The sequence below is a fragment of the Anabrus simplex genome, chromosome 1, assembly GCF_040414725.1.
Source record: "Anabrus simplex isolate iqAnaSimp1 chromosome 1, ASM4041472v1, whole genome shotgun sequence".
Taxonomy (NCBI): Eukaryota; Metazoa; Arthropoda; class Insecta; order Orthoptera; family Tettigoniidae; genus Anabrus; species Anabrus simplex.
The window spans coordinates 1,340,419,498-1,340,442,489 of record NC_090265.1 but is presented as its reverse complement, the minus strand read 5'-3'; the positions used below and the strand labels follow the sequence as shown (position 1 = coordinate 1,340,442,489).

Here is a 22,992-nt window from a genome sequence, read left to right as displayed (position 1 = left end):
CTCTCCATTCACCAGCGTCCATTCTGTAGGCCACTTCACCTCTTACTAGTGCGTTTCCATGTTTACTCCTGGTGATCACAACCCTTTTTACAGGAGCAAATTTGAAGTGACACTGACCACAGGGCTTGACGACATCAGCAACTGAATCTTTCCAACACTGATTGATGACATCTGCTCCCAGCTGGAAAACTATTCCGTGATCCTTGAACACTTCATGGTACTCACTCGGTAATATGACAGTAACTTTCAACCTGAGAACTTTTTCTATTCAACCGAAAGTTCTATCGGGTGGTAGAAAAGAATGTCCAACCATTGGATAGAAGATCTTCACCCATTTCACACTGACAGGAGCCTCTTGTGTTAGCCAAAAGCACAGCATACCCAGCACTGTCTGGTTCTTGTTTTGCCCTACACAGCTATCCGACATTAGGTGGATGGTGTGGATGCCATTCAAATCTGTTGATGTTAACCTGTGATGCACACAGGACACAATTTCATTAGATCACTTTGCAAAATCGGTTTCTTTCCAAGTGTAAATAAATGCATTTCCTACCGGGCGAGTTGGCCGTGCGCGTAGAGGCGCGCGGCTGTGAGCTTGCATCCGGGAGATAGTAGGTTCGAATCCCACTATCGGCAGCCCTGAAGATGGTTTTCTGTGGTTTCCCATTCTCACACTAGGCAAATGCTGCGGCTGTACCTTAATTAAGGCCATGGCCGCTTCCTTCCAACTCCTAGGCCTTTCCTATCCTATCGTTGCCATAAGACGTAAAGCCCCTAGCAAAAAAAATGCATTTCCCTGGTTTTTCCACATACCTGATGGGCCTTGGCAGATCCTAAAATTGTACGCATACATTTGGCGTGTATAATAAGCACTTTGATCTTGCAACCTAGGCAATGTAAGGTTTTTCTGGCAATCAAATGTGAAGGTTATTTCACCATTGTCCTCAACTTACAGTTCATCATAAAAAGCTTTTGCCTTAGCTTTGTGCACAAGCTCAGAATTAACATCCATGGAGAAAAAAAGCTTGTAAAATAGCATTATTCAAACGCAGGACACAGTGTGTATTAAGCTAGTTTTGTACCTGCAAACCACCTTAACTAATGGTGCTTGGTCAGGATACGCCAACTTCTGCTTCTTTATGATGAAAATATACTACTTGTAAAATAGGGTTTGTAATGGGAAATTCAATAATAATAATAATAATAATAATAATAATAATAATAATATGATGATGATGATGATGAAAATGGATTCACTCAGTTTTGCTTTGCAAACAGATGTGGATATACACACTTTTGCATCTGTAGGCTGTTTTCAGGGTGCGATTTAAAGCAGACGGAAGCAGTTTTGCTTGAGTTTTAAGGGTCTAATCAACAGACGACAGCACAGAGAACAAAATAGTGGCAACAACTCATTTTCGAGAAGAAGTGGATTTACTGCATTTTGCATCTGGACGCCTCAATTAATATATTAAGCAAGAAAAAGGATGCCATTACAGTTGGAATTCCCTCCTAATTTTAAATTATGGAGATTTAAAAAAGTCAAGATTTCGATCCATTTGTATGTCGTCGTTTTTCTAGGGATCTGTCTGTCTAAGCATGGCCTTTGTTTGATTCATTGTCAGGAAATTAAAAAAACATAGAAACAAGACTTCTGGAAAAAATACAGCTGAATAGAGAGTTGATTGCTTTACCAACTAAGTGCTGAGGTTACCTTCCTCTCTCCCAAGGGTAGAGAATCTTAGTTCTGTAGACAGTCCAGCCAGTATTTGCAGGAGTTTTGAAATGAAATCTGCTGACATCACAATATTAAGTCATGTAAAACAAGTGGCTTGCAGACTTTGATCCTGACCAAGAAATGTTTCATTAAGAAATTAATATCCTGCTGGTCTTTTAAAAGTTAGCCACATTAGACCATAAAAACAGCAGTCTACATCTATTTTTGACCTCAAGTGAAAAATAATTATTTCTGCAATTACGATGCAGATTTTAAATCAGTATTTCTACACAGTGCACTACAGTGGAATGACTGACATGTATGATAATTGTATAGTGCACTCGTCATCCTAAGACATGGAGAAATGAATGATAATTAATAAATTACTTGTGTAATTCCCCTTCTTTTGAATCAAATTAGAATCTTCAAAATTGAAAGAAGGAATTATAGCCTACTATTTTTAAATAAGTTAAAATCATATGTACTATACAGTAACACAAAGCAATAAATTGTTACACTGAAAGCTCATAAAAATTAAAGTATACAGGACCAATGAGAAAACCTAATTAGCATATATTTTAGTGCACTGACAAGATTTCCCTCTAAAAAGCTTGGCTATACAGGAGATCTGTGAGATCACTAACCATCAAGCAAGACTAACAAACATCATTCAGTTGCAACAGCAGGAACAAGAGGGGTCTGTGTTGATACTACACTGCGTTATCAATTGCAAAGAGCTTTTGTTTACAGAGTAGAGTGTGATACTGCTTTCTTACTCATAAAACTTTTCTTTTTGACTTTATTTTCCAATCTCTTGATCAAGTCTGATTCAGTTTGGTGTAAAATGTCTTTGAGGATCTGCGGCGGAGTTTCCAACTCGTGATTCAAAGTTCAAGATGTTCAGTTCCGACTCAGGCACTCTTGGCATTTCGTATCGTTGGCACATTTCAGACATCTGGTGGTGTGCTCCGCATCACCAAACAAAATTAAATAAACTTAGCCTTGGTATTTGTCCTGTGGAATTGTTAAGTTACTAGACAACATCACAATCGAAGTGTCGAAACTGGTAAGCAGGCCGCTTAGTGGCACCACTTCAGAAGGTTTAAAAGTCTCCAGCTAAGGACATGTGATGATGATGATGGTTATTATTGCTATTATTGTAATAATAATAATAATAATAATAATAATAATAATAATAATAATAATAATAATAATAATAATAATAATAATAATAATAATAATAATAATAATAATAATCTGAAGAAGAATTTCCCAATTTTTGTTTTATTTTGAATATTGTTTTACAGTAACTTTGGGGCACTGAAAGGGAATACTTTTTCACCATCATGTCACTATTTTCTGGAATTAATGGCATCAGTTTTTATGTACCATTTTATTACACAAAAAATATGATTAATAATGTCATCCCTCTAACTGCTTTTATGGTTTTTGGAGATGCCAATGTGTCTGAATTTTATCCTGTAGGAATTATTTTATGTGCTAGTAAATTTGCCACCACAAGGCTGACATATTTGAGCACCTTTAGATACCACTGGATTAACCCAAGATTGAACCTGCCAACTTTGGCTCATAAAGCCAATGTCTTAACTGTCTAAGCCACTCAGCCTGGCAAATGTAATTCATACTCTTGCTCACAAGTTGGTTACAGACTGTCGATAATTTAAAAGAAACAACTCCTATGTATAAAAGGTAAATACCATTTTACTGTGAATTTAAAACAAAAATTTGTTTGTTTGTTTGTTTTGTTTGTTTGTGGAGAACACTATGTGATAGAAATAAACTGAATGCATTTTTTAATTCTACATTAAAAATATATGTTCAGGATCTGTTATTGATTACTAAATCCAGAAATCTACACAAGTACTGTCTTGCTGCAATATTCCTGAAAAATTCAAATATTTAAAGTTCTTGGCAAATGTGACTTCATACAAAAACAGAAACAAAAAGAGATTGCATAGTTTAATTATACATAAAAAAATTTTAGGAACTGCCATGCATTGATAGACATAAATCCATGCAGTGAAGTGCTGTATTATTATTATTATTATTATTATTATTATTATTATTATTATTATTATTATTATTATTATTATTATTATTATTATTATTATTATTATTATTATTATTATTATTATTATTATTATTATTATTATTATTATTATTATTATTATTATTATTATTATTATTATTATTATTATTATTATTATTATTATTATTATTATTATTATTATTATTATTATTATTATTATTATTATTATTATTATTATTATTATTATTATTATTATTATTATTATTATTATTATTATTATTATTATTATTATTATTATTATTATTATTATTATTATTATTATTATTATTATTATTATTATTATTATTATTATTATTATTATTATTATTATTATTATTATTATTATTATTATTTACTTTTGATTATTAAGGGTGTTCATGCTTTTACTTTTATATTATCAGTCTCTGAAGGGCTAGAGAGGTAAACTATTTTTTGTTTCACTGCTAGTTTATACTTGTTCCATGTATTGGGTCTGCAGAATTCTACAGCAACAAGGAGTTTGTAAGATTTGATGAGCCAATATTATGGCAGAGCTTGTTGTTCTAGAATTGGCCTCTTTAGCTAGCTGAGAACCCATAATCAGCAATAGTGATACTTTTTAAAGATGCTTTTCAGTGTCAACATATTTAAAATACCGGTAACCTGTAAGTTTTTCAAACATAATATATAAATTTATATAGTAATTTCAAGTAAATGAGCAAGTGGCTACATGGTTTGGGTCATGCAGATGTCAGTTTGCATTTGGGAGATAGCGGACAGATTTCAACCCAGCTGTTGGTAGCAGAGAAGATGGTTTTCCATGGTTTCTCATTTTAATGCCAAGCAAATGCTGGGGCTGTACCTGACTAACAGCAATGCTCGCTTTCTTTCCGGTTCTAGCCCTTTCCTATTCCATCGCCACTGTAAGATCTGTCTGCATCAGTGTGGTGTAAAACAAATGGTAAAATAATACAAGATACGAAATGTTTTATAAATTTATATCTTCTCCCATTATCCTTCCAATCCCAATAATAGCAAGGATAATGGCAGATGCATTTGTGAAAGTGCAAAGGCACCACCCACTGCCAACAGGCAGATAAGAGGTGCGTGAAAATAACATTTCAAACATAGGAAACAAGGCACCATGAACTACTTGAAATTAAACACCAGTTAGTTTTATCCTAAATTTAATGAAATTAACATAAAGGAATGAAAAATGTCAGGACAATAAACTAGTAATGTGGAAACACTAGAATGATAATAATTTCTCATAAATAAAACTGGGATACGAACCAAAGAAATAAATGTAGTAAAGTAAATAAATGATAAAACAACTTACATTCATGGAGGTTAACAATTAAGAAGGCAATAAATAATTTAAGAAATTTAGGTGATTTAGGTTGACCTAAAACAAAAAAAACACATTGCCAGTTGTTACCTTTATAACATAAAATTTACACCAGAAGATAAAAATAAATATGTTGTCCAAGCATTCCCTTTTTCTGGTAATTATTCCACCAGGATAAAATTGAAATCACATAAATAAACCTGCTTATTTATGTGGGATGATGTCCACATAATTATCGGAGCCCAAGTACCATTTTCTGATCCTGGTACATTGGTGTTACATCCCAAGAAAAACACACAAAAAACCTCCCATGAAATCAAAGAAAATGTTACATGAACTCACAAAAATAAAATGAAAGAGCAGGTAAGGCATCTCACAAGTAAGACACTTAATGATAGTCAAATTTTAGAGCAACCCCCCCCCAACCCAAAAAAAAATTCAGTACCATAAATTAAAATAAAATTATTTGGTACAGCAGGGCAAGTAACATAAAATTTCACATGTTCAACATAATTATGATGTAACAGAACATAACCAGGCACCAAACATCACTACATCACAGTGACACACACACGTCAACCAGGCCGAGTGCACCACTACAATTACCCAAAACAAATATGACGCTACGCATCAAGGCCAGCTCGAACCAAGGAAAAATGCAGATAACAAAGCACAGAAGATAAGAAGGATGGCATGATCTGTCACCATGTACTGCAGTGACAGAGATAAGGGGGACAAAAATACCACATAACCCAATCTGATGAAATTTACAAGGATAGAAATTAATTTCAAATACTGAACAAATGTTCCATCTAGGCACAAGATGACCTCTACAGAATCTTAAAATTTTAAAATAGTTTGTAGAATATAACTGGTTTTAAACGTAATATAAATATCGGGCTCAAATGAAAACACATAGAACCAAGCTACATCTGAAGCAGTGGTGTATACTGAGGGCTACCAAGGCTATCAGTGAAGCCCAAACTTCAAATGTGAACTATGGAAATCTAAAGCACATTATAATGTGAGCATCACACACATTGTTCCATTTACAAACCTTGAAAGCAACGAGAAAAAACGTTGCACGTATTTCTGAGAACAAGGCTTTGGAGACTGATATTGTAGCCCAGATTCTCATCTCTCTCCCCTCGACTCGCCTCACACGGGTTGCTGCTGTATACTTGATAAGCGCGGGGATCGGGGAGGAATAGGTGTGCTAGGCTTTGGTCCATCAGATCGCCACTGCTAACTATCAACCACGTGTTACTCCTCGTGTATACTTTCTCACCTCCTCCTTTTGACTTAATTATATAGATAAGAAAGTGCTGGTATTTCACTCCCATTTATTTCTACATCTTTGTAGGAAGACAGTGCAGTGCTGCTGTTATAGGAGTAATATATTTTTATTTGTATAGGTACATCTGCTAAAATGAAATGCAATCTTAGTGGTTTAGTTAGGTTTATTGTTCTCTTTTGTTGGTTTGAATCAAACCCATGATTATGGGTTGGACACCACCACTGATCTCTCAAGGAAGCTAATTAACCAGTGAACGATGGGTACGACTGCTGTAAAATTCAACATTTTTATATGATGATGATGATGATGATGATGATGGTGCATCACATCTGTATAGGCTTGGTGGTGACCTATCATCATCATCATCATCATCATCATCATCATCATCATCAATGTCCCACTCCAGTGTGATTAACAAGCCTCCTCCACTCCTTTCTGTCCTTCCACCTTTCCTGCTCCATTACTTCAGCATGGTGGTGGTGACCTAATGAGTATAAAATGAATGGTGAAGACATCATAAACACCCAGTCCCCAAGCCAGGGGAATCAACAGTATGGGGGGGGGTTGCTTCTGAAAATTGAACCGGAGCCATCGTACCAAAGGCAAGCATTCTATATCCATTTAGTCACAAAGCCAGACTTCAATCTGCTAAACTTTAGGCTACCATCTCGACCGATCAGGTGTTGAGTATTGGCAGTGGCAGAGGCCGGGGCAGTAGCTTGTGAAGCAGGCTTTACCATTGGCTATTGGCTGCAGCTCAAAACACTTAAGGCTTGACGTTCACTAAACCAACTATCAAAAAGGCGTGACCTAAGTCTAGTGGTAGCCCACGTCTTAATCCCAGCATACACCACTGGTCTAAAGCACAATACACACTAATATTTGCCCGTAAAAATTAATATAATGTCATTCTGACATCATATAAAACAATTCACACCATAACTAAAGTATCTAGAGTTCTCAGATTTAAAAAAATTCAGCCCCTTTTTTAATAATAATAATAATAATAATAATAATAATAATAATAATAATAATAATAATAATAATAATAATATGGTTGGCTGAACATTTTTAAAAGGCAATTAATTAGAGGCAGTAATTCAACTGTCTCTGGTAACCAGTAGTTGTTTTCAACTCAAAATATGTTCCAAAACACCTTGAAATAGTATACATGAAGTTTCCATAAGTTTCGTATAATTTAGTAGGTAGTGAACAACCAATCAGTCATGGATAAATGGCACCACACACCACAAGACAGAAATTTAGTCATAGTTTTCTAACACTTGATTACAGACAAAGTTAAATATACACCAGGATAATGGAGCTTAAGGGATAATCAGATGTAGACCTAAGAAAGGAAGTTCACTTCTGCTACATAATAAACAGGTAGGCTACTTACATTACTAGTTCATATTCCAAGCAAAAAAAACACACACTCACATTCTCTCTCTCTCTCTCTCTCTCTCTCTCTCTCTCTCTCTCTCTCTCTCTCTTAATGAAAATGGAAATTAATAAAAGAATCCACCACTCGGGTAATAGTCTTCATGTTAAATAAATCTTTAAGTTATTCTAGGGTCAAAACCCTTCTTAAAGTGGAAGCCTGGACTTGTAAAAGGTTTTCTCACACATAAGCCGAACCTCGCCGTGTTGTCTGAACGCTTCACTCACAGCAACACATGACTCTCTAAGCTTGCCGGCTACAAATGCTGGGGTTACATAGGCTACCGCCAGGTAGTATGCTAAATTGTCATAGTACGTGAACAAGCACCAGTCGACTAAAGTTCCAGTTCTCAACAAAACAATTCTGTGGGCACTCAGTTCACCTTAAAATGACAGTTCAAAGTCCTTGAAAAATGATGGAGTTCATGCCAAAACGATAATACTTGTGATGGTTAATACTGGCACAATTTTGTGTTTGACAGACTGAAAAACTTCAGGTTATTATAATTATAATGTATGTAAAATACAGTAATGCTTGCCAACAAGTGGATAATGATGGTGGTCCGTTATTGGTACATTATAAATTTCCCAGCTCGCTCATTCCTGATTGCCAGCGTTTTGCCCCAGTGTGCTAAGTTTGGCTCATCAGTTGGCAAATAATACACCCACCAAGACGCATGGCTAGTGCATACCGTGGAGGTCAATGTTTGGTAATGAGGTACTCTCGTAGTGCATTGGCACTGCCGGTGGCTTCAAGTAGCCTATGCAGTTGCCTCCACGGTATACACTAGCCATGTGTCTTGGTGGGTGTGCTATTTACCAACTGATAAGCCCAACTTAGCACACTGGGGCGAAACGCTGGCAACCAGGAATGAGCTGGAAAATTTATAATGTCCAATAACGGACCACTTATATTGGTATTATCAGGATATTATCTATGTTTTTCCAAACTCTGGACTCTGTGTTTGCATTTGCAATAAGGTTCTTTTTATTGTTAGATCTACCGAGCAAGTTGGCTATGAATTTAGGGGTGTGCAACTGTGAGCTTGCATTTGGGAGATTGTAGGTTCGAATCCCACTGTCAGCAGCCCTGAAAATGGTTTTTTTGTGGTTTGCCATTATGACACAAGGTAAATGCTGGGGATGTACCTTAAGGCCACAGTTGCTACCTTTCCACCGCTAATCCTTTCCCATCCCATTGTCACCGTAAAACCTATCTTTGTTGGTGCCACGTAAAGCAGATTGTAAAAAAATTTAAAAAAAAAATTGTTGTTGGATCTAAAACACTGGGTAATGATCTAGCCACAAGGTAGAAACCTTGAAATTCATAATGGTTTACAGAAAGGAAGACTAAGAGGATGTAATAATTTAAGAGACAATAGTGATAATGATCTATGCAAATGGTATTATAATAATACAGAAAAAAATATTACTTTAATAATTTGGCAATAAATTATAAAATATTGCTACTATCAGTCAGTGGTATTTTTGTACAATTTGCTTTACACCACACTGACTCAGGTAGATATTATGGCGCTGATGAGATAGGAAAAGGCTAGGAGCGGGAAAGAAGTGTCTGTGACCTTAATTAAGGTACAGCCCCAGAATTTGCCTGGTGTGAAAATGGGAAATCATAGAAAATCATCTTCAGGGCTGCTGACAGTGGGGTTTGAACCCACTATCTCCCAAATGCAAGCTGACAGCTACCTGACCCATACCACACAGCCACTCGTTCAGAAGGTGCTGCTTTTTAAGGAAGTGAGAACTGAAATAGAAAGTCAAATTGATACAGTAATTAATAATGATGCACAAATTAATTGAAGAAACATTGTCAGGTATCATTCTAGACCAGAGGTGCTCACGCTCGGCATTCCGTCCCGCGGGTACCCAGTGCCGTAAATCACAGGCTGGCAGGCGATGAGTGTATGCTCTTCAACCACAGTGACGTTGTGGTGGTTACGTCGCAGGCCGTGAATTTTTAAGGTGAAGTTCTCCCAGTCACTCTCGATCACTGCGGTGATACCCGAGTTTGAAATGGAGGCAGAAAATAACAAAGGAAAGAGGGCAGAAATCCACGTCCTGTTCAGTTTACGTTGTAAGAAATACCGTAAGTTATTTATGTTCATTGCAGTTTATGTATTATGACTGGATACAATAAAGAGTTAGGCCTACAACCATAAATAATTGTATAATGTACCATATGTAATCAATTACAATTTTTATTATTACATTTTGAGAGGTGCTTTAGAAACAGTTCTGATATAATATGGAGTTAAGGTGGATAATGTGGTTGTTTGGGTTTAAATTATCGATAAACTCGCCAACAATCCAGTCATGCTTACCGGGAATAAAGTCAGAGAGATTATTTATTTGAAAATCATTGCTGCATTATGTAATTATATTACTTTTTGCTTAATGAATAACAGGAATTTTACATAACAGGACTTTTACATTTAAAAAGAAATGGAAATACTATCATTCCCATCCAAAGAATTGTAAATCGTAGTCTGTACCTTTGTAGATTGTAACACAAAAATTATAACATGTCAGTTTTCTTTCTTTGAATGAACAAATCTAAGAAAATAGAACAGACTTCATATCGAGTGCAGTATAAAGCAGACTGGAATATCTTGAAAAGGTTATTTTTGTTGTGTTTATAGAGTTTTATTTTAAATAATATATCCCAATCAACACTTCGCTGGGTAGTGGAGGAGAGCTTCGTAATCACAAATGAACGTCAATGCTCCCTCCCTTCCCTGCAAAGTGTGTCCGCTCTCTCGCTTCACTGTGACATATGCTTGCTACGTCAGGCCAGCCTGGCCACACTGGGCTAGCCTCAGTGGGCAGCTAGCTGAGCACTTCTGTTCTAGGCAATCAGCAGGACCCCTAAATATCTCATTTCCATAAACAGGTTGATAGTTTCAATACTGTATTTCTAAAAGTTATTGTGGGTGTCCAAGCATGGAATTTGATGAAGCAGTCGCTCATACTATGTATGCATTGTACCTCACATTGTCTTGGAGGACCCCTGGACCTCTTGCGTTCATGCACTTGCTGACTGTTAGTTCATTGCTTTGCCTAATTAAACTTTGTTTCTCTTTGGCTACTGCAGTTGTCTGGTGTACAGGACACCTCTCTGGTATCTAGAAAAATAAATGAAACAGAGTACTGGTTTAAAATGCAGAGAAATTATTTTATTTCAACACTAAGTATAAATTGAAACTAAAATAACCAATATATATATTGTGACCACACAGACTACTGATGAGACAAGTGTTTGGATGAACAACACTGCCCACAGACCCACCATGCACCCCTTTCTAAATTCAACTTTCACTCCGAATGCTCTGACAGATGCTACTGTTCCAGCTGTTGCAAGGTGAGCTAAGAGCTAAATAACCCAACAACAATGAATACTATTGCACAATTACTTTCCTCACAATAGTCATAGAGTTTCTCAATTTGGTACTGACAAAATGTTTAACTTTCTCAAATAAGGTTAATCAATTATATTTAAAGAAATGTTTAGGTTAGTACAACTCCTTATCACTAAATTTATGAAATTCAGGCCATAACAATTAAGATCTCCAACAAAGAAATGTATGGAATCAAAAACTAACCATGTATTTGTTCTCCTGGAAAATGTATTTTCCTATGCATTAGTTTAAAGCACGGCTTTCTTTCTGGAAGAAAGTTAACCAATACTCACTCAATCTACCCTAAACAGTATTGTTTCTGTCCGGGTCCAAATTGATTACTTCTTGACATATTGAGAGCTTTCTATTTTTCACGATTAACCAGTATTTTTTCCCACAAAAATCACCTTTTGGTGTGGAGTCCAACAGTGGGGAAGATTTTCATTCACGACCGCACATTCGGTAGCCACAACCGTGTGTTCAGCTTTTACAGATTCTAACACAGCATTTTCCCACAAAATTTTCAGCACACTACATTCACTCGATTGAATCTCGGTAATTTTCAGTTTCTTACCTGCTGGAGTGGAAGAGAAGAACAGAGTGATTTTGGAGTTCATTGCCTTTGATAAAGACCGTAAGAAATGAAAATAAATTGAAGTATAGAATTTGCAACAGACTCAACCACAGCACACAAAGCAACAAAGTTAAATGAACAGGAAGTGAAGTGAAGCTGATCAGTCACACGAAGAAAGTTCCCAAATTTTAAGCGGCAAGCACATACAGTTGAAAGAGTAGTGCTGTAAAACCGGATCTGTATCATATACTTTATGATACGGTCTATAACTATAGATGAAAGTTAATTTGTCGACACTTCCTGATGTCATAATTTGACATCAAGCGATGATGGAAGTGTGGAGAGACATTTTTAAACAATGAATCCAAATCTTCAAAATGATTTTTACAATTTAAAGTTTACTGGTACACTTACCAGAGTGTACCAGCAGAAAAAAAGCCCTGATTTAAAGTAACTGAATTCTGACTTGCATGATTACAGGAAGCACAGATAAAGTAGGCTCTGTTTATCACAATCATGTCAACATGAAATCTTTGGTGTATTTGCCAACATTTCTATCTTCATTTAATGAAATGATACCATGCATTAATATTCTCTTTCAGCTTGGAATAGACGATGTGTTCCAGACAAAAGCTGATCTGTCGGGTATATCTCCAATCAAAGGATTGAGTGTAACTAACGTTCTCCACAAGACATTCTTGGAAATAACAGAAGAAGGGTCTGAAGCCAGTGCAGCATCAGGTATAATAACTGTACTTTATAATCTAAATATTATATATTCTGTAGATAACCAGGAGGTAGGGGGTAACCTCTATTAATAAACATTGAGGACAGATAGCTTGGAATAAGGATTGGAAAACAATGGGTTTACATAGTGATAGGTTAGTGCATGCAACAATGAGAAGTGGCAAAAACAACCTCAGAATCCTCCCACAAAGCTGTTTTTTAAAATGGTCTTCCCCATTATTTGTCCTCTTCCTTCCAGATCAATTTCTTCTTAAGAGTTCTCCCTGGATGAACTATTTCTGTTCCCAGCTTCCATCAGAGGAACAAGGGTCCATAATGATTCAGAGATCATCTCTAACAGAACTCCATTTCTGATGAGAGAAGTGTAAGGCATGACCAGCCTCAGGAGAAGCTTTCTCAGCAGCTTGGAGCTAGGGAGACATGTTTGTTTTGTAAGAGTAATAACAGAGCGATAATGAGAGAGAATTATATTGAGCGTGCAGGTAGTTAAGTAAAATGTTTAATGACTATATAGGGATCCACACATGATCTAAACAGATAGGAAATAGTGTCTTTGTTTTCAGTTATTTTGATATTACACATTCACGGTTACCAGCTAGCCAATATCACCACATTTTATTAGATTCCAATGCATCTATTCAAACCAGCTGACCAGTATCACTGCAGTTTATTAGATTCCAGTGCATCTATTTAATCCCTTGATTTGCTCAATTGTTTAGTTGTTGGCTTGTTCCTGACCTGGTCTAATGACTGGAAACAGGCTGTGGATTTTGAATTGATTTTTTTTGAAAAATTACAATAAGATACAAAAGTTGAAAACTAGAAAAGCAGATGGAATTGATAAGATTTCTGGGGATATACTAAAGACAATGGGTTGAGATATAGTATTATATCTGAAGTACAGTACTTATTTGATTATTTTATTCATGAAGGAGCTATACCAAATGGATGGAGAGTTGCTATAGTAGCCCCAGTGTATAACAGAAAGGGTGATAGACATAAAGCTGAAAATTATAGGCCAGCAAGTTTGACATGCGTTGCATGTGTAAGCTTTGGGAAGGCATTCTTTCTGTTTACATTAGACATGTTTTCAAAATTAATAACTGGTTCGATAGAAGGCAATTCGGTTTTAGGAAAGTTTATTCCACTGAAGCTCAACTTGTAGGATTCCAGCAATATATAGCAGATATCTTGGATTCAGGAGGTCAGATGGACTGTATCGTGATTGACCTGTCTAAAGCATTTGATAGGGTGGATCGTGGGAGACTACTGACAAAAATGAGTGCAATTGGACTAGACAAAAGAGTGACTGAATGGGTTGCTATATTCCTAGAAAATAGATCTCAGAGAATTAGAGTAGGCAAAGCTTTATCTGACTCTGTAATAATTAAGAGGGGAATTCCTCAAGGCAGTATTATTGCACCTTTGTTTTCTTATATACTGTATATAAATGATATGAGTAAAGGAGTGCAATCAGAAATAAGGCTTTTTGCAGATGTTGTCGTTCTGTATAGAGTAATAAGTTACGAAATTGTAAGTAACTGCAAAAATGACCTTGATAATGTTGTGAGATGGACAGCAGGCAATGGTATGATGATAAATGGGATTAAAAGTCAGGTTGTGAGTTTCACAAATACGAAAAGGCCTCTGTTTTTATTACTGCATTGATGGGATGAAAGTTCCTGATGGGGATCGCTGTAAGTACCTAGGTGTCAATATAAGGAAAGATCTTCATTGGGGTAATCACATAAATAGGATTGTAAATAAAATATACAGATCTTTGCACATGATTATGAGGGTGTTTAGGGGTTGTAGTAAGGATGTAAAGGAGAGGGCATGTAAATCTCTGGGAAGACCCCAACTAGAGTATGGTTCCAGTGTATGGGACCTTTACCAGGATTACTTGATTCAAGAACTGGAAAAAAATCCAAAGAAAGGCAGCTCGATTTGTTCTGGGTGATTCCTGACAAAAGAGTAGCATTACAAAATTGTTGCGAAGTTTGGGCTGGGAAGACCTGGGGGAAAGAAGACGAGCTGCTCGATTAAGTGGTGTGTTCCTAGCTGTCAGCGGAGGGATGGAGTGGAATGACATTAGTAGACGAATAAGTTTAAGTGGTGTCTTTATATGAAGATAAAGTTGGAATTCAAGAGGACAAATTGGGGCAAATCTTCATTTATAGAAAGGGGAGTAAGGAATAGGAATAACTTACCAAGGGAGATGTTCAATAAATTTCCAATTTCTTTGAAATCATTTAAGAAAATGCTAGGAAAACAACAGATAAGGAATCTGCCACCAGGGTGACTGCCCTAAATGCAGATCAGTATTATTTATTGAACCAGAAGCAAAATACTTTGTAATAGGTAGTTACTTACAGTCATGGTTGGTTGGTTGGTTCATTATTAGCTTTTCAGCCCCTTAGCTATACATAGCATGTCTAACATGAACAACAGTACTGCTGCATATTAATCATAATGATCCTGTTATATACAAATCCTTAATAACTGCCCTAAGGTGAGACTTCATTAATTTCATCAATGAAAATAAACTTTTGCACAAATATGTCGTACTGTATGTATGTCCGAACCTGGTCCCATTGCCCTGCGGGGTTGGGTATGAAGTGAGTGAATCTCCATAGCAAATTTTTATGACCGGATGGCCTTCCTGATGTCAACATCATCAGAGGAATTAATGAGCTGGATTGAATGACATGATAGTAGGAAGGAAGAGGGTGAAACATGGTGCCAGCATATAGCCTATATCTGCAGAATAACATGAAGGGATCAGCTGAAGGCTTAACATCCACATCCAACAGACAAGTTGCCATCAACAGCGATGTATGCCCTCAATCCATTTGAACACTGTGGAGAGGTTTGGAATTTAATCCAGTTTTTGTCATACAATCTAGGAATTACATGTATATCACCACCTCACCTACCCTGCCAGCCAACATTCTGAAGGTGAAATTTTTTTCAAACAACAGGTTTCAAACCGGCAAACCAGTGTCAGACCTTATAGACTTGACACCTTAATGTCGAGGCCACCAGGTGGGCTACTACAGAAATGTCATATGAAATGTACTTACTGTGCAAGCAGAAAGTCTGAACAATGCTGGGAACCATTTCCAAGGAAAGTTTGTAGAAATTTGTTACATTGGCAAAAGTGCAGAATTTTCATTTAATTAACTGATTAGGTAATTAATTTTGTCAGATATACACTGAATATGCCACCAGAGATCTTGTACAGGCCAGCATCATATGATATGGAGTGGCAAATGGACTTCAGACCACCTTTGTCATGTTTGAACCGTTGGTCTTGGAATATAGAGACCAAAATGCTACCACTTACCCACAGAGGGAGCTAAATAGTATGCTAATGAAATTTGGATAAGGGAAGAAAAGAGGAAGTAGGGGACAATTGTTCTTAACAAGTGTCAAAGAAATATAGGACAGGAATGCAATTTATGTTTGGCATGTAATTTGAAACATAATTTGAATTCAATTTAATTCTGAGATGCAGAATGAAAATAACACTTCTTTTTAAACAACTGATAAATATGTTTAATTTTTCAGCTGCTGTACTGGATATCAGAGGTGGCTCTCTTTCCATAAATGTGGATCACCCATTCCTGTTTGTTATTCGTGATGACAAGACTGGAGCAATACTCTTCTTGGGAAACTATAGAGGTCCAGAGTGAACTTTAAAGAAACCATTCAGTTTTTGAATATATATATGATCATTTATCATTTGCTATGGCATACAATCAATGGAAAGCATGCTTCAAGATTTGATAGCAATGAAAGAGCAGAACCAGTATATACTTTTTTGTTACATTGAAGTTGTTGATTAGTAAGTGTGTTATGAATTATAGTATTATCAAAAATAGGTCAGTTATGCATGAGTTTTAACTTTTATCATCTAAAATGTAGATAAATGAAGTAGCTTTAAGAACATTTCAGAAATGAAAGAAAGGATCTGTTTACTAAAACATGCTATATTAGGTACCATACTGAAATGGAACCTGATACTGGTACTAAATTTATCATGCTTCAACAGAAATTTTTACTTCCTGTCTGTAATTTCAGGTTTCATTTCCATATAATGCTGCTAGTTTTAGTATATGAATCATTCTTCATAGTATGAAATTTATCAATACAAGTATCTCAGTACAAATATATGACATCTGTACTTTATGTGTCAGTGAAAAATAAATTTTATAGTTATTTACAAATACAAATTACAACACAATCAATTCCATAAGAAAGTCAACAAACTGAAATAATACCCTGAGGAGTTAAGAATAGGCTGTTCAAAAATGTTTCTTGTACTTACAGCGGGTCTCTGGCTGATAGTTTTCACTTGGAACAGGCAATTCTCCTTTTTGACTGACAAGTCTCCCTTTCCCTTTGCTGCACATGCACCACAGCACTTCACACATTAGCTCCATGCAGTCAGGCTTGAATGCACGTCTGTTGGCTAAACAAAGCACAACTAGTGTACACTTGGTTCAACTCCAGACAAGACTGATAAGTTGTGCAATCAACTCATGTGACCGCTCCACACAGTGAACTATCTGCTCATGACTCATAACTAACTACTCATCACACCAATTCTCTCTTCAAAGCAAGCCTGCTTCTATACACCTAGTGATGAAATAGTCTGACACTGTAGTTAGCCAGTTTGAGTCTAGTTGGTGGAAAATAAGTTTCACCATCAGAATTTGGGTGATCAGGGTAGGAGAGGTGGTGGTATACAGTCAAAAGCCTGAATTCAATTCCAAACCTCTCCTGTGTTCATATGGAGTGGGAGCACATGACTCTGTTGATGGTGATTCGTCTGTCAGTAGACCCCTTGATGTTATTTAACAGGAATAGACTATGTGCCAACATCGGGTTTCACCTTTTCTCTTCTTTTGCTACTGCCTTTTCCCACACCTGTGGGGTCACGGGTGCGAACGATGTCGCACGCGTGTATATTTGGCCCTGTTTGACTGCTGGATGCCCTTCCTGACACCAACGCTACGCGGAAGGATGTAATCACAATTGCATGTTTCTGTAGTGGTTGGTAGTGTGGTATGTTGTCAGAATATGATGAGGAGAGTGTTGGGGCGGACACATACACCCAGTCCCCCAGCCAGAAGAATTAATCGGAAGCGATTAAAATCCCCGACCCGGCTGGGAACCGAACCCAGGACCCTCGGAATCAAAAGCCAGTACGCTGACCATTCAGCCAATGAGTCGGACGTTTCACCTTCTCTCTACCTCATTATAATCATCACCTCACACCCAGACCTGCTGGTTTTCCTTGGGCATCAAATAGAACAACCTGCACCAAGTAACTTGAACAAGTTCTCAGGCACTCCCTAACTAAAAGCCATATGCTAAATAAAAAACTGATGAATAATGTTTCTTTCCTCAATGTTTACTTTCAGCTGGTTTGGTCCAAATTACAGCCCTTCCTGTAGTCCTACTTATGTTTGTCTAATATTACTTTGCACAAACATCTAACATGTCTCTTACCAAGAAAGTTGGCTGTGTGTTTCAGGTCACATAGCCATAAGATTGCATTTAGGTGATGGTGGGTTTAAGCCCTATAGTCAGCAGCTATGAAGATAGTTTTCAGTAGTTCCCTTTTTCACACCAGGCAAATGCCAGGGTAATGGCTGCTTCCTACCTAGTCCTAGGCCTTTCCCATCCTTATGTCACCAAAAACCGTCCATTTTATATATTTATTGCAGCCGAACTGGCCATTTAGTGTGTGAAGTACATTAATTTACAAATCTTATTTACAGGTCTTATTCGCTACAGAATTTCACCAGGGACTCTGTTCTCATCTTACAGTTTAACACATTGTGCCTCTCACATTGTGCCTCTCACATTGGTCACCACACCTTGCGCATGTACAGTTCGTGCCGGCCTCATGAAAAATCTGGATGTTCCACAGCTTGTAGTGAAATCCATGCACTGAGAGTCTTGTCACTGTGTGGTGGAGTATGTATCCTCCCTGCATCCATTCACGGCTTGTCATAGCATCAGTAATGTAGAATTCCTCCCATATCTTGAGTTTCTTCTCATGCAGTTCCCACAGTAAGTCCTGGTAGGCTAACGTCGCTGGTAGTAAGAGCTGTTCTATAAAGAAGGGCTCTCTGGTCAATTCATAAACGAGCCGAGAGCTTGTGTATTTGGAGAAACAGAGCACCCTTTTCAAGTATGTCGCCTTCAGCTTCTCTATCATTTCAAGGTTTGTCTTCTTCAGATGTGTCCATATGTTTTCCAGTCCCTATGTTACGACAAGTTCAACTTTGAGTTCGAACAGTCATAGAGCTGTTTTCAGAGAGAATTTACCTGTTGACTTGATGTTGCTTATGGCTTTCGTCATGGCACTAACTCTGTCATTTTTGTGACATGTGAATACAGTTCCCTGTGTCTGAAGGGTAACTTCCAGGTACGAGAAGCTGGTGATTGACTTAAGTGTTGTCTCGTCAGTGTAGAAAGTGCTGGGTCTTCCTCCTCCTCTGAAGGTCATGGAGACTGTCTTCCCTTCATTCAATGCCAGGTCGTTTTCTTGTGCCCAGTCCACCAACTGGTTAAAGGTTTTCTGCAAGTCACCCTCTGAGGTTGAGGTAAATTTCCATGTCATCCGCATACATTAGAAGATTTACATTGTCATGTTTTATTGTCTTGACGATGTCTGCTGTAGCTATGATGAAGAGTAAAGGGTTTAGTGGATCCCGCTTCAGTACCCCAAAAGTTTGTTGTATCCGGCTCCCTATGCCATCATGTATTTCCACTCAGTCATTAGTGAGAAGGTCTCCGATGATTGGCAGCAGGTAATGTCTTGAATCTAAGGCGGTTTCCAGCTTGTTCATTAGAATGGATCTATCGATTGTGTCGAGCGCCTTGGTGTAATCTATGAAGATTGCATGAAGATTACCCTCACAGTTCGCTAAGGTCATTTCTACACTGACTGACAGAGCAAATGCAACACCAAGAAGGAGTGGTCAGAACTTTATGCCAATTGCAGGGTAGACTGACGTCAATGAGGTATGCTCATGATATGAAATGCGCCGCTGTGCTGCGCACGTAGCGAACGATAAATGGGACACGGCGTTGGCGAATGGCCCACTTCGTACCGTGATTTCTCAGCCGACAGTCATTGTAGAACGTGTTGTCGTGAGCCACAGTACACATGTATAGCTAAGAATGCCAGGCCGCCGTCAACGGAGGCATTTCCAGCAGACAGACGACTTTATGAGGGGTATGGTGATCGGGCTGAGAAGGGCAGGTTGGTCGCTTCGTCAAATCGCAGCCGATACCCATAGGGATGTGTCCACGGTGCAGCGCCTGTGGCGAAGATGGTTGGTGCAGGGACATGTGGCACGTGCAAGGGGTCCAGGCGCAGCCCGAGTGACGTCAGCACGCGAGGATCGGCGCATCCGCCGCCAAGCGGTGGCAGCCCCGCACGCCACGTCAACCGCCATTCTTCAGCATGTGCAAGGCACCCTGGCTGTCCCAATATCGACCAAAACAATCTCCCGTCGATTGGTTGAAGGAGGCCTGCACTCCCGGCGTCCGCTCAGAAGACTACCATTGACTCCACAGCATAGACGTGCACGCCTGGCATGGTGCCGGGCTAGAGCGACTTGGATGAGGGAATGGCGGAACGTCGTGTTCTCCGATGAGTCACGCTTCTGTTCTGTCAGTGATAGTCACCACAGACGAGTGTGGCGTCGGCGTGGAGAAAGGTCAAATCCGGCAGTAACTGTGGAGCGCCCTACCGCTAGACAGCGCGGCATCATGGTTTGGGGCGCTATTGCGTATGATTCCACGTCACCACTAGCGCGTATTCAAGGCACGTTAAATGCCCACCGCTACGTGCAGCATGTGCTGCGGCCGGTGGCACTCCCGTACCTTCAAGGGCTGCCCAATGCTCTGTTTCAGCAGGATAATGCCCGCCCACACACTGCTCGCATCTCCCAACAGGCTCTACGAGGTGTACAGATGCTTCCGTGGCTAGCGTACTCTCCGGATCTCTCACCAATCGAACACGTGTGGGATCTCATTGGACGCCATTTGCAAACTCTGCCCCAGCCTCGTACGGACGACCAACTGTGGCAAATGGTTGACAGAGAATGGAGAACCATCCCTCAGGACACCATCCGCACTCTTATTGACTCTGTACCTCGACGTGTTTCTGCGTGCATCGCCGCTCGCGGTGGTCCTACATCCTACTGAGTCGATGCCGTGCGCATTGTGTAACCTGCATATCGGTTTGAAATAAACATCAATTATTCGTTCGTGCCGTCTCTGTTTTTTCCCCAACTTTCATCCCTTTCGAACCACTCCTTCTTGGTGTTGCATTTGCTCTGTCAGTCAGTGTATATCAGCTTGAAGACAGTGTATAGCTTGTGTAGTTGATCTCCAACATCTGAAACCAAACTGTGAATTGGGGAGTTTCTCATCGATAATATCTCAAAGATGCTTACATAATAGTGTTGTACCGGGCAAGTTGGCTGTGCGGTTAGTGTCGCGCAGCTGTGAAGTGCATCCGGGAGAAAGTGGGTTCCACCCCCACTGTCGGCAGCCCTGAAGATGGTTTTCCGTGGTTTCCCATTTTCACACAAGGCAAATGCTGGGGCCGTACGTTAATTAAGGCCATGGCGGCTTCCTTCCCACTCCTAGGCCTTTCCTATCCCAATGTTGCCAGAAGACCTATCTGTTTTGGTGCGATGTAAATCAAATAGCAAATAGTGTTGCAAGGACCTTGAGTAGGGTGTTCTCCAGTGCAATGCCCCTTTTCGCATTTGGGTCAGCCGTGTTCCTTTTCCCTTGTTCAGCATTTTCACCTTTGAGTGTTTCCACTTATCCGGTACAGTTCCTCGTTTCAGGCTCTCATTCAGGAGTGCTGTGAGTGGAGTCACAAGTGCAGGAAGTGTAGTTTTCAGGTGCTTGTTATAAATGTTGTCTGGTCCACATGCTTTATTGTTCTTTGTACTCATAATTGTGTGGATTAATTCACCTTCTGTGAAAAATTCGATCTCCTGTGTAGGGGGTTCAGTCACTGTGGGGTTTGTTGCCAGCAGGCATGTGTCGTTAGCCAGAAGGATTGAGCTTAGATGTCTTTCCCAAACATCCATTGGGATGTTCCCAGGGAATTTTGGTTGCTTTGGCTGGAGAGCCTTGTACAGTCTCTGCCTTGCTATTTCTATTAAAGGTTTTTCCTCTTCCTCCCAGAATGTTCTTCGCACTTCCTTAATCTCGATTTTGTACTCTCTCCTCAGCTTACTGTAGTGGTCCAAGTCATCCACTGATTGAGTTATTCTGGCTTTATGCATGACATTGATGGCTTTCCCTCTTGCTTTGTAACATTCCTTGTTGAACCATGGTTTAGCTCTGTGTTTTGTGTTGTTTACTGTGCGAGTGGTCTTCAGGATGAGTCCTATCCATTAGTGTTGGCTACTGAATGCATGATTCGAAGCAGTGTATCAATTCATTCAAGTGTCCAAGTGAATCGATTCACAGGAACGGCGAGCTCACGGCACACGATTCAGCTTACTTCCAGCGAACAGTGCTGAGTGGCGCACTCACTGGACGTTAACGGGGAGCCGAGCTTCCGCTGCAGCGAGACATACAGTGAGCCATGGTACACCAAAGGAATCATGAAAGAGCACAGTTCAGTGAGACACAAGATACACGTGGCTCCTTATCGGCACACTGGACACTGGCGGGAAGCCGAACTTCCTCTGAAGTAATACATGCAGAGCCATGGTACACTGAAAGAATCTTATGCTATAATGGACTCTCGAGCTCAGCTCATTTGGAAATAATACCCACTTGTATTCACTGTCCTCTTCTTACAGGGAGGATTAAATAATAGATGGATTTATTTGCAGTGTTAAAAATGTAGTCAAAACATAATTCTGAAGTAGCTAGTAAGTAAGTTGGCTACTAGGTTATACTATTTATTAGTTTAATGAATCTTGCTATTATAACTTAGTTGACATTTGACAGTTAAACTCGACTCTAGCCTGCCCTATGACTATGAGTCATGCTCATAACCACTCAAAAGTACCCGTTTTATATTGGGAAGAACGGCTCAGTATTCTCTCAGTTCATATGTCACATCGTTGCACAAGACTTCAATCATATGTGGACAGTAAGTAAGCCGACTGACGCAATAACTTAACCAACAGTATGTTGAATCAGAAAACCAGTGGGCTACTGTACATCTCGGGTAGCCTGTACTTAAAAAAATCCTCAGCTGATAGCAAAATACGTATTTTCAAAAATGACTGAGCGAGTTGGACGTGCGGTTAGTATCGCATAGTTATGCGCTTACATTCGGGGGATGGTGGGTTTGAATCCCACCGTCGGCAGCCGTTAAGATG

General features: G+C 38.8%; 1 protein-coding gene across 1 annotated transcript in view; it reads left to right on the top strand.

Moving 5' to 3' along the window:
- LOC136878762 (leukocyte elastase inhibitor-like) overlaps positions 1-16,825 on the top strand; it is a 106,138-nt gene extending 89,313 nt beyond the window's left edge. Inside the window, exons 7-8 of the mRNA XM_067152225.2 lie at positions 12,463-12,601; positions 16,178-16,825. Coding sequence (XP_067008326.2) covers positions 12,463-12,601; positions 16,178-16,302 — 264 coding nt within the window. The 3' untranslated portion in view covers positions 16,303-16,825. The remainder of the gene's footprint in view (positions 1-12,462; positions 12,602-16,177) is intronic.
- Positions 16,826-22,992: the final 6,167 nt, after the last annotated feature.